The sequence below is a fragment of the Bacillus rossius genome, chromosome 1 (assembly GCF_032445375.1).
Source record: "Bacillus rossius redtenbacheri isolate Brsri chromosome 1, Brsri_v3, whole genome shotgun sequence".
Lineage (NCBI taxonomy): Eukaryota > Metazoa > Arthropoda > Insecta > Phasmatodea > Bacillidae > Bacillus > Bacillus rossius.
The window spans coordinates 58,752,245-58,765,599 of NC_086330.1; the positions used below are offsets into that span (position 1 = coordinate 58,752,245).

General features: G+C 36.1%; 1 protein-coding gene across 1 annotated transcript in view; it reads left to right on the forward strand.

Moving 5' to 3' along the window:
• The window catches only part of LOC134528437 (extracellular matrix-binding protein ebh-like), a 103,125-nt gene that overhangs the window by 47,476 nt on the left and 42,294 nt on the right, over positions 1-13,355 (forward strand). Inside the window, exons 6-7 of the mRNA XM_063362083.1 lie at positions 6,227-6,350; positions 9,481-9,738. Coding sequence (XP_063218153.1) covers positions 6,227-6,350; positions 9,481-9,738 — 382 coding nt within the window. The remainder of the gene's footprint in view (positions 1-6,226; positions 6,351-9,480; positions 9,739-13,355) is intronic.

Genomic DNA, 13,355 nt, shown 5'->3' on the forward strand with positions numbered 1-13,355 from the left:
GTAGCTATTTACAGCGTTCCGGGTGTGGAGACAAGAGACAACCGCCATATTAGATTTGTGACATCATTGCCACTAAATGTGATAAGTCTCGCCATTACTCTTTTTGCTTCACGTTACGGTTGCCATATTGGATGCCTGTGATCTTAACCCCGGCGTCATCTTGGATCCGACATCATCAAATTACAAATGAAATTAGAAAATATATATTTTAAAATATATTTCCGTTGTGTAGGCTACACAAAAAAAAATATTTCACACACTTCCTTTGTAATGACAGAAACAATCTGACCCCTACCACCCGTAGCGGATACAGGAATATTTTTCATTGGCGAATAAAATAAAATAAAAGGTGTGTGTAATATGCGTGCTTTATAAGTTATATTTCTTTTTTTATTAAACATATTGAACCATTTTGAAATACCAAATATAAAATACAAAAAAAAATACTCAGTATTCAATATTAACATAAACGTGTGTATAAAATGTATTATTTTATCTAGTAAAATAATCGAGATAAAATTAAATTAGTAATCAAATAAATAAATATTCTGTTTAATATAATTAAGTAATTTTTATTTTTATTAAATAATAATGTAATGATTTATAACATATAATGGAAATAAATTATACACAAGGGAACATAACCTCACTTAGATAAATACCCTTGAAACACACTTGAAAAAGGTTTATAAGCACAATTCATATCACTAATATTCCCGATAAATAAATATAATCACTAAATTTCTGAACGCAATTTACTAAAAAACCTTGGTGTTTGATTCCAGATATCTCGCGCACATAGTAATCTTCTTTTATGTACTGTAGCCTGTTGTTTCATTAGCTAAAATACTTTATGCATAAACTGTCTATATTTAATGTATAAACGTTCCGTTTTTGAACAAGTAACACACAACACTCAATAAGATCAAGTTGCAGTTGGCAGGCGCTTTTTTAAAATAATTTCTTCTGAATCAACACGTAATTTAATAATATATAAAAATGATATTTATTTTCCCCTGTTGACCTCCATAAGTGTTATTTAACATTCTACCATTTTCCCTGCGACCCTTGCAGAACAAAATTCTCTCGACCGCAAAACAGAACTATTAAACTATGAGAACCATCTTCATATTTTTCGGCCAACAATTTTTCAAGTAAAAACATTTTTAGGTGCGTTGAGCGATTTTTGGTAGGGGCAAAACTTATATGGGTTCGTGTCACCGACATGCTAGTGATGTTGTGCCAGACTGGCGATGCGCAGCGGGCTGTGTACATGTATACGCATATACAAACTAATACATTGTATATACTCGACTGTATCATGTGTGTGTTGGACTCTTTTTGGATGGGTAAAGTCTTGTGAGTTCGGGTCACCGACATGCTGTGGTAGCAGTAAGTGAAGTTAAATTGACCACGTGAAAAGTTTAATTTGTGAACATATGACCAAGGTCTGACATCACTGGTAAGTAATAGCTATATAATGCATTTTTACGTAATTTTGACATACCACTGACATCTGTTGTGACTAAAAAATTATGTAAGGATACATTTTGTGCTGACAGCATACTGATATAATACCAAAATAATTTTCTTGTTACATTAGACGTAGAAATGAAGTCATATTACATATTTAAAAACAAAGTTTTAAGTTTTCTCTTCTGTCGACAGTCCCCATGACTGCCTTTCTTTTTTTGCGTGTAAATATCTGCACAGAAATCTTGTAAGCTGTACTTTAATTACTTCGCTAGAGGTAGTTTCTATATTTATTGCAATATAATATTTGTTCGGTTACAACTTCAAAGACGTAAACCAACTTAGGGAAGCACTTTAGACCATAAGTAGTTATATGTTTTCAAGTTATTTATTAGTGATGATATTCTAACAAAACTTGTATTTGTTTAAAGAATGAAATTATATGTGCTACAACATTGTTAGGCTCGGTCTCAATTGCCTGTTTATATTTTATTTTTTCTTCAATACTGTTATTTAAATGCTGGTTCTGTAAATTATAACACGATATTTTTCTTGCATGTGTTGTTATGGCACAACTATTTTCAACAGAGTAACCATCTGTTATAGACCTGAATAATAACTTAATGAGGATAACATGAAAAATAAACATGGCGTGTGAGACAGATCAATAAAAAAAGGAACAAGAATAAATTGAAAAGTTTATAATTGTATTTGAAACAAAAACTAAAATACCACCCAAACAAAAAATATTTTATTTTTAATTATACAAAAATAGAAATCGTTATAAACATTTTGAAGTACTGTTTCTTCAAGATTGTGTGAATATACCTGCATCGAGATTACGAAACATTGATTCCATATTTTGGACAGTCTCATGATTTCTCGTCTTTGAATACATATTATACTAGATTTTTTTTTAAATCGTACGACGATATTTCTCATAAGATTCTTTCCTTCCACCGCGCATGGAGCTAGCCACCTCTTGACACTGAAGGGGAGTTCATAAAACATTTTTGATACTTACAGTACTACCAAACTCAGCAATACGGCACAGAACCTCAGAACAAACATTACATAGCACACCGCAAGAACATAGGTACATAAAGCAAGCTCCACAGAGGTAATTCTGTCAAGCAAATAGGTCAATTAAATTTCAATTTTTAATGTGAATTTAAAAAAGTACTTGACGTCTTCTCAAATATTTTTTTTTGCAACGTCTGACTTTCGAATGGGATTTTGAAGAACCTAATACAATCTCGAACGTGCCATAACAGAAATAAATTGTAATTTTAGCCATGTTGTTCATATAACTAATGGCTAGCTTACGATTGATTATTCGATAATCAACATTAATCATTAATTAGTCCTCTCCTTAAAATATGACTTTTGAGTATACAAGAGTAGTGGTTCATGCATGGAGTTAGGAATTTTAAGGAGACGGCATGCTGTGACGGAGTTGAAGCCACTTTTTAACCTCGTCATCGTCATAGTTCCACCCAAACCATTGGGGAAATGGTACTTGATAACGTCAGGTGATAGTAAGTATGAGATAAAATTTCCGTAGTTATAAACAGTCACTTTCATACAAAAATAATTTAAATTGTTTCCGCAATGTAAACACTACTGCCCTTCAGTCAGTGTTTTTGGAGTTTTAACTAATATAGCGCAACAATTAGACGAAGAAAAAAACGGGTAGTTGTATTTAATGCAGGCGCGTTAGAAGTTATAGCTACTTACTTGTAATACAAAACTAAATTTAACTTTGTCTGCAATTAATTAATATAAATAAAATAATAAACGTACTGGGATATTTAAAAAACGGTCGGTAAAATATAAATTCAATCACATTAAAAACTTAAATAAATACTCATTATTCAATATTAATATAAAAACCTGTATATAATTAATTATTTAATTGATTAAAGTACCTTAATTTTGTACATATATTTTAATTAATTAAGAAAATAAAAAAATATTCAGAATATTTATTATAATGTGATAATTTTAATTATTTATTAAATGAAAATTAAATATTTTACAATGCAAATAAAACGCACATACGGAAAATAACCTCACAAACACTCAGATGTAATTTTTTTTTCCTAACCTAACTAAAAACTAAGTGTATTCGGGAGGGGTCCGTGATTAGGGGAGGGACCTATGTGCGTCTCAGGCTGAAGCCTATAGGCCCTAATCCTAGTCATGCTGGGATTAACCATGCAGGGAGAGGGTCGCATACATCGTGTGCTAGGAGGGGATTGGCCAGACATGGCAGCAATTTATGCCATGAATAACTCCCCTCACTCATAAATCTAGACTTTAACTAAAGATAGGTTGGGCCCAGATAAAACCTGCATAGACACAGGGAAAATCCTGAGCACTGTCATGCGGGGTGCATATTTGCATGCATTAAGTGTAGGAGAATACAGGAGGCAGAGGATGGTCTGGATGAAGAGTTGGACAGAGTAGAAAAGAGTGTACCATACGGGGGTTTGGGCACTTGGACTCGTAGTCCGCTTTGTATCTTATCCAGGGCTGGATTTAGTGACCAGGGACGCAAGCGCCCCTGGTGGTGAGTGGCTCCACTGACCACTCACTCCGCTGCCAGTCAGGACTAGCTTCGGTGGAGCAGCGAGCTAGCACGAGGCTCTCGGGAATGCGTGATATAACACTCACATGTAAACGGCCAGGAGACTATTAAACCTTCCACAGACACTCCCTGCCAGCGACAATAGAAGCTTACAAGCAACCTGACATCGTTATAGTTACGGGGATAATAACCTCACTTAAATAAGTAGGCTACTCTTGAAATGTGTTTAAACATAAATCATATCACTAATATTTGCAATAAATAAATGTTTTCATTTATATGGACCTATATTCACTATCATTCACTAAAGTATATGATTTAAAAGCTCATATATAATTTTTATTTTCATTTTATCCTTTTTTCACTTGTAAATTTATGTTGCATGCTGCGCGCGCATTCCAAAAATGAATTCTCTCTTTTTTTTAACGCACCTAAATAAGTATAACCAAATATTGTAACAGGAACAATAGGGAAGACTGAGAATAAATACGCGAGATGTAAGTGATGCAAGCGAACCTGGCAACGTTGAGTGTACCTACGTTTTAAGTGCGTTAAAATTGGTTTATAGTAGTGGCATCTAGCGGCGTGGAGTATAAAATAGCTTGAATGCAATGCAGTAAATTGTCTTGCGCTTAGCCAGTGCTAATTGGCCAGAGTTTCCCATATAGTCCTGTTACGATATTTGGTATAACCTAGCCTGAATTATACAAATGAATTTCAAAATAAACTTGAAAAAGTTTATACATACAAATTTTATCACTAATATTCACAATAAATAAATGTTTTTAATGATAGGGACCATTATTCAATATATAACACTAAAGTTTAAGAATTAAAATAATATATTTATTTTTTATTTGTATTGAGCTTTTTTTTTCATTCTGTGAAAATTTTTTTGCATGGTGCGTGCGCAACGTAAAAAAACGCTCATCATTTTTTTCATAGCGCACCGAAAGAAGTACAACTAAAAAAAAAGAAGGCTTCACACACTTATAATGTAATAATGCTGAATAGGCCACCCTCTTAGTCTATGTTTGACAATCATACACCATTACACTTTTATGGAGGGTAATTTTTTAAGGACACTATACTAATTCTTGTTGTTAATTCTTAAGTACTCAATCACCAACTAGCCCCTGGATATAACAAATAAGGTAGTTGGTGTGTGCAGTCTTTGCCATGTTAATACATGAAGTCAAAATCAGAATGACTCCCAACCCCCTTTTTTCCTACCTGGATAGCAATAGTTAACTTTAATGCTAATTCCTTGCACATATGCTATCATGCTTGATTTAAAATACCTACCTATTATATGACGGCATTTTTTATGATTATTTTTAAAGAGTTCCTTTCAATATATTAAATAAACTTACTGCATATTAATCTTTTTACAGCTCCGATTTGTTTTGCTATCTAGAAATTAGGAAATATACAGATGGAGTGGGGTGAAGCCAAAAAGAGAGAGGGATTTCAGTGTACTACACGTACCAACCAATATGGCGGCTGTTTGTTTACAAATGTATCAGCTGTACATGTATTAGAGGTTAAATTGTAAAAATATGTCAACACATATATCATTAAATTTGTATTATGAAGATTCGTTTTGGATTTTTAATATGTACCTATATATAAACACATGAACTAGAAATATTTTGATATATTTTTATTCCGAACAGCTTAACTACAGTCGTTAATAAAATCAGACTAGCACAGCTGATACAAATATAAACAAACGTCCGCTATATTGTTATGTGAAAAAAAAGGTTTCACGTCTGGCGGCTAATGCTCCATATACATCCTTTCCTAATCTCTGATTAATCTTTATACAGCTACAATTTGTTTTGCTATCCAATTGACTTAAACTTCAGAACAGATCCGCACTCCACTGACAAATACCTCCACGACTAGCCCTAATGAAAGTAGTTCAGTTATTTTTCAAAGATATATGGAAAAAGGGTACACTAATGTCATTCGTAACAAGGAAGAAATAACTTCAATTAGCTATCCTCCTTGTAGGTTGGAAAACAAAAATAAAGTTATTTCAAGCATTGTGTACATAATTTCTAGTCTTGATATTTTAATTTTTAAAATAAAAAATTGGACCAAGTGATCGGCCATTGTGATGGCGGGCGGAGGCGGCATGCCAGATCCCGACGGCCACAGGCGCGGACGGGCGCAGTCCCTCCCCAGGAACTTACGGCCGCCGACGACCGTCAACTTGCGTGTGGAGGTCAGTCAGCGACGCCAGGACGCCATAGTCGCCGGGCCGGCGATCACGGACCAGGACGTAAGTTCACCGTGTTTATTTACTCAATTTATTTGTTCAGTTATTTAGTCGTAGACGGAATCTCTAGAGACGGACTCGGGCAACGCAAGTCAGGGGGATCACGGAAGAAATCGGCCATTTTCTTCGGTGAATAACCAGCTAACTGTCTACCTGGGCAGCCGAAATTGGTATGAACGGACCGAGACTCTCCCCAGAACGTTAGTGGGGTAAAATTCCAGATTAGCGGCTTTTCCCGTAAAAAATAAATTAAAATTCCAAAAGTGGTGTTTTTGAACGCTTCAGACGTTCCTCTATCTATCTAAAAAAACAATGTTTGAAAATTCTTAACATACTGAGAAAAACAGTTGTAGTTGCAATTGTGTATTCATGGCAGTTTTCCGTTATGGTACTTTTTCGCCTTTTGCGAAGAGGCCATGCGGGATTATGGCATTATGGTAGTTTTCCAGTATGTCAGTCTTCCGCGCCTTCTAGTGGCTGTTGCAAGAGGGGGGATTTGGGAATATATATCCCCTCTTGAATTTATGAATTCAATATGCGAAATCTCAGTGACGGCAATGTGTTCTTTTGGGTGATGCAAGCTGATCTGTTCAAACATAATGGAATCATGCACCACAAAGGCAGTGATGAATGTTGAGCGTGATGTAACTGTTCAAATCAATTTTGGTGCTCATGTAAGTTTTTGAATAGAATTTTTTTTTTCAAAAACCCCTCTCGAAATAAATTCATTTATCCGCTACTGTTGTATTTTGGCTCAGGGGTTAGAGATTCTGGGGTCCACAGTTTGATTCAAACCGGGTCGGGAATTCCTCACTTGCTTCAATGGGTGCAGGATCTAGTGCTGTTTTGTACACCTACGTACATACTTCGGTGTGCAATGTTTAGCCACTGTAGAATAATCTTTCCGCGTATGCCCCAGACACGCCATTGCCATTTTCCTGTGGCGATAGCCCCTGGACTTGTTTGAACTCATGTTTAACTAGAATCGCGTAACAAGATTTAGGTTAGGCGCAGTCGAACAACATATATATTCTATATATAGGTATATATTTAAAATCAATGTGTGTATTTATGTTCCCAATGGACTCCAAAATGGCTGGACCGATTTTAATGTAATTTTCAGGCAATCTTCAGACTAGCCCAGCGGGTGCTCCTGTGAAGTTTGGTAGTGATCGGATCAAAATAATATTTTTTTGTTTTGTTTTTTTCGGCAATTTTGTATCATATTTTTAATACAAATTAATACAAAATTAGATTTTCTGTGTGTATATATATATATACACACCTATATATTATATATATATATATATATATATATATATATTGAAAGAGAGATAGAGAGAGATAAATTTTTGAACATTCACAATTAAAAGCGATATTAGGGTATATATTGTGCCTGTTTATTTAGTAAAATGGTTTGGAATTAATCACATACCAGTACTTTTCTTTCAAGGGCAAGATTTTAGAAATACGCTGAGCGAAGTCGCAGGTTTTAAGCTAGTTTATAACATGATGTCTTTGGTTGTACAGATGTACTTATATAAGCGTGTCAATTTTTTAAATTAAATTCCTAGACACAATGAATTGTATAAAGGAATTATACTTTTAGATTGATAAATCTTACTTTATTAATTTATTTTGACATTACCAAATCTGGTACATACATTAACACTCAGACATATCGTGTTTATGTGGTTAGGGTCTTTAGTTCGATTACAACACCCAGGCATGATGTAATTTTACTAAATAAAAAAAAATAGGTTGTCTGTAAAGTCGGTTTACGGACGATAGTTTAACGTGACAACGTCATAACAAAACATTGATGAAATGATTGATCCAGAATAAAAGGTAATATCATATTCGGCCTGAGACTGAGCCGTAATAGGTTTTTGCAACCAAACCATTTAGGCATTAAAAATATTTTATTCTTTGAGGAAGAAATTTTTTTTAATTTTTCTATCTTTTGTATGATAAAATCTACCTCTGCATACTTTTATGAATAAAATTGAATAATTTTTATTGAATTATCACTATTTTGTATGGATACAAAGGAGTGAAATGAAATGTACAATTTAATTAATAAATTTACTTTTATTTGCATTCATTACTCAAATATATAATTTATTACTTTTGAAATGTTACGTGCACCGTATTTATTTTTACAAGTTAAAAAAAAAAAAGGTTTCGCAGCTGCCGGGATTCGACCTGACAACCCTTAAATTAGTGAATAGCGCCGCTGACCGCTCAACCACGAGGCCTCATTTGTTAATTGATTGTTTCAGATTTTATATATATCTATATAAAAATTTTGTTCAGGGTAGGGGAATAATATTATTTCGTTTTAATAACTCGATTTTATAACAAATACGCATCCCAAATACACCAAACTTATTTATAAGGTGTTACAATATTTTTTAAAACATTGTGCAAAAGATCCCGGTTGTAATTTGAATTATTATGTGTAATTGTAAAACACCATTGTTGGTTCAAAACGTATTTGGATATTCAACATTACTTTAAATAACCGTACCGATTGTGCTGAAAATCGGTGAACGATCGTTAAATTACATAATATTAATAATTCAAACGACGAAAATATGATTGAAAAGTCAATTCGATGGTCGTTCCAATCGAGTGGAAGAGAGATGCCACGCATGCGTACAATGAGCATGAAGAGAGATGCCACGCATGCGTACAATGAGCAAACAGGAACATCCGTAGTGGGACATCCGTAGTGGGACACTTTTTGGTGCGTGCAGCCGGCGTTCATCGATTTATTAGACGTTGTCACGTCAAAAATAGTAATTTTGTACACATGTTTATATTAATTTTTAATACTGAGTATTTAATTAATTATTTTTTATTTGATAGCATTTATTCGTAAACCAACCGTACTATTTATAATATCATTCCAGTCCTTTCATTATTTTATTTCTATAAATTATTTGCATGTAAAATTAAAGTTAGTTTTTATTATGCTAAGTGATTATAGCTTCTAACACGTGTACTTAAATAAATGCACACATTTTTTTTTTTGTAATAATGATTTAATGAATGAAACAGATGGTTTGACATTTCGTCGACAGTCGACGCAGAGAACGTCCCCAGTCCCAGCCTGTGCGTGACGTCACAGATGCCGCACGGCGCGGCCGAGAGCGCGGAGGGCGAGGCGGGGCGGCTGCGGGCGGAGCTGGCGCAGCTGCGGGCGGAGCTGGAAGGGCGCGAGGCGGAGCTGCAGCTGCTCCGCGAGCAGGCGAGGCTGGCGCAGGCGGACACCCGCCGCGTCCAGGCGGAGCTGGCGCGCAGCCAGGCCGCGCAGGGCAGACTGCAGCAGCTGCTCGACGCCAAGGCGGAGCTGTGCGCGGCCAAGGACGACCTCATCAACGAGATGGTAATCATCCGCGCTGGATTGAACACTTCGGTAGCAGACATGTAATACAATATGAAGTTCTAAAAAAAGGGGGCCTTACATTATTTATTTACAGAGATGTAGGGCCATTAAGATATCGAGAACAAGAAAATAATCGCTTTAAAAATTCCAATATTCTGAGCAAGTGGGATATTTCCAATTATTTCATATAAAATATGTGTACGGATATTAATAATGGTTACTTGCGTGCTAAACTTAACTTCCATAGTACATATATGCAGACGAAATTAAACTTTGTACTACTAAGTTATTGTTAAAAAAAAAATTGGTTGTCTGTAAAGTCGGTTTACGGACGATATTTTAACGTGACGTCATAACAAAATATTGATGAAATTATTGCATACTTTTATGAATAAAAATGAATCATTTTAATTTTAATAATAAAAGAATAAATACTTGAAATTGTACTAGTAATCATATTTTTAAAATGCAGGAATAATTAACCTTTATTGCCGAAATTGTTGTTGTAATAAGCAATGAAAACCACATTAACTTTTCACTTCACTTTATAAACAGTCGACGAAACAGTTCGTGTGTAGATTACTTGTAATTAATTTTAAAAACTGGCGTTTAGCTATAAAGTTTAAATATAATTATGAACAAGTTTTCATATAAATAAACTGTAATCAAATATCTATCATCAATTATTATGAATCACCATAATTTTTTAGTCAATTGTAACATAACCTATTATTACTGCACTCGCCGACAGCGTAACGGAACAATGAGCGTAACGGGACACAGCGTAACGGGACACAGCGTTACGGAACAATGTGCGTAACGGGACACTTTTTCGTGCGTGCAGCCGGCGTTCATTGATTTATTAGACGTTGTAACGTCAAAATTTACTCAAAATGGGTTAGAACAATACTATAGCATGTTTGTAGATTATATTTTCCTTTATTTTTTATCAATTTTATTTATATTTCTGTTTCATCTTAGTTATTTAAATATACTTCATATATCCTGTAAATATATCTTGGCAAATATTATTGAGAAGTAACAGTTGCACTTATTTATTACTTTTATTGCTTGGATAATAGCTTCATCTTTATCATATAACAATATACACCCATACGCGTGCGCTCACACACACACACACACACACACACACAAAGAGAAAGGCGCAGTTCGGGTCGGTCCTGTAAATTTTTCGTGGAAATGTCGTGATGAAATTATAACAAAGTTTTTTTTATTAACATGTTATTTAATATTCAATCCATTTGATACATTTGGGTTACACAGAGTAGTATAGTGGTTAGAATATAAAAAATACAAGTTTATCGCATATAACAAGGATCTGTGGCAGCTAAAGTAACACGCGTAGGCCTACACAAAATAAACTAGAGACTAATACCGTACAGCTCTATACTAACAACACAGGCGTTAGTGTGAAAAATAACCTAGTGTCAAGAGGTGTGAGAACATAAATATTCTATAGATAAATTTTTAAATTATATATATATATATATAATATTTTCTGTTATCAAACGATTCACTTCTTTTTACGAAATTTTTTTTAGCTTTGAGGTTTAGTTTCCCCCTCCCCCCCCCCCCCACATAAATCTGTGTAATTATTGAATAAGATTTTCTAAAATATAAGAAAATTGTTTGCGCGGTCATAATGTTGGTACCACATGTGTTCAACAGCTACAGTCTTCGTAACGAGCACACCTTCTGGCATCGGTTGAGCTGGTGCTCTCCGGTATTAGTCTCTAGCGCGTTTTCCTACACTTCACACTGCATCGAATTCAAGTGTGTGTAGTGAAAGTCATGTCGATGTTGGTGTTGCGGAGTGTTGTAGGGGCAGGAATCGTCACGCGCACCATGCGGAAAATTCGCGGGCATGGAAGGTCATTCAGCTCTGTTTTTATCGCTGTCGGCGTTAAAGTCTTCTTGAGAGGATGAGGGGCACGTGCGTCAAGCCTTCCAATGCCGGTACGATTTTACGAATGCTGACCGAGTATCGGGCCGGCGACGAGAGCACCGGCATCTGCGCAACTGGTATCCGCGTGCCAGGGCGAACGTAGATCGATGCAAGCAGGAATTCCAGCCCTCCGCCCGTGGTTCACGCTGACCGCGCAGCTATCGCTGACACGTGGCACTTCCAGTCGGACGCCCGGTGCGGGCGACGATGACCTGTCACATCTGTGCACGATTTGACTGGTTCGTCACAGATTTCGGACATTTCTATGGATTGGAACTCCGCCGTTCGCGGCCACTGCACTGGTTGACCGATGTGCTGTCACCAGCCAGGAACTGGACGCCTTGAATCGGCACAGCGTCGCAGGTCTCTGGGAGGGCGAGATAGTCCGAATGGCGCAGTGGTTGGTCCGTAGCTATATACGCGCGACTATACCATGGCGACTATTACACGTACACGTGCGACGTGCGTCACTCACCTCACAATTATTCGCAATTCAAATCCGACGGTATTTTGTCACACAAGAAAGTTCGACCGACTATCACTGTAACGAGCGAATAGACGTTTACACGTCAAAATAATTGAGTGCTACATATTATATTAGGCATTACGGTGGCGTGTCCTGAATCCGGTAAGGTCTCTGACTTGAGATTTTACTGGATTATCAAATGCCGGTATAGTTTTAACGGTGTTACCAAATGTGAAAATGTGAAATGTACCCCGCTAGAAAACAGTAATCACTCTACTGAAATGAAAACCAACAGTCACTATAATCTCTGAGCAAACTAATAATTCCGACAGCGCATTAATCCCAAAACCAACAGCTGGAACCCAGTCGAAAATAATCTTAATGCAAGCGGCTCGATTGGTGCCGGATTACAGAATGTGCGGAACCATATAATGCCGGATTAAAGCAACCCTTTGAGTGTACTAAGCAGAGCTTCCATGTTCATTGTGGACTCCAAAGATAAATCAGGGCTAAATATCACGTCATTGGGATCATCTGAAACGATGGGACGTGAACACGCGAGAATATATCTTTGACGTAACGGATGGGTGAAAGAAACGGGATTACTCCGTGATAACCCACTGACCCACGGCAACGTTCACCACGTTTCCCACTAGTGAAATAATGTGGATTTGACCCCTCCGGTAATCTAAACCAAATTGCAACCTCCAGCTGCGCACATGAACAACACGGCCGAACAAGCCAGCAACATGGTGGGACACGATTTGACAATCAGTGCCATGGAGAGCATCTAATAAACAACCGAGTAAGCAGTTAGGTTAGCAGATACTTAATAAAGATAATTAATTATTTTAGTTTATTATATAGACGACATCGAGACCCACTAGACACAGAAAAAAAAGGGGGGAATGAAATGGAGAAGCGAGCTATTGAAGCCAATAGTTTAGAACCGGGAGTATCCCGAGAAAACCAACAGATCAAATCTAACACCCTCTACGTTTTCCCAACTGTGAATAATTTGGATCTGATAACTTATTCATCGTGGTTCCCTTGAAAAATGTTAAATTTGGTGTCAACTTAAATCGCTGGAAATCTGATTCAAGATGCTGTTTTGGACGTACACTTTTTCTGGCTACACTGTATGACATAAGAAACTTTGATAATGTACAAGAAAAATAAATAAAT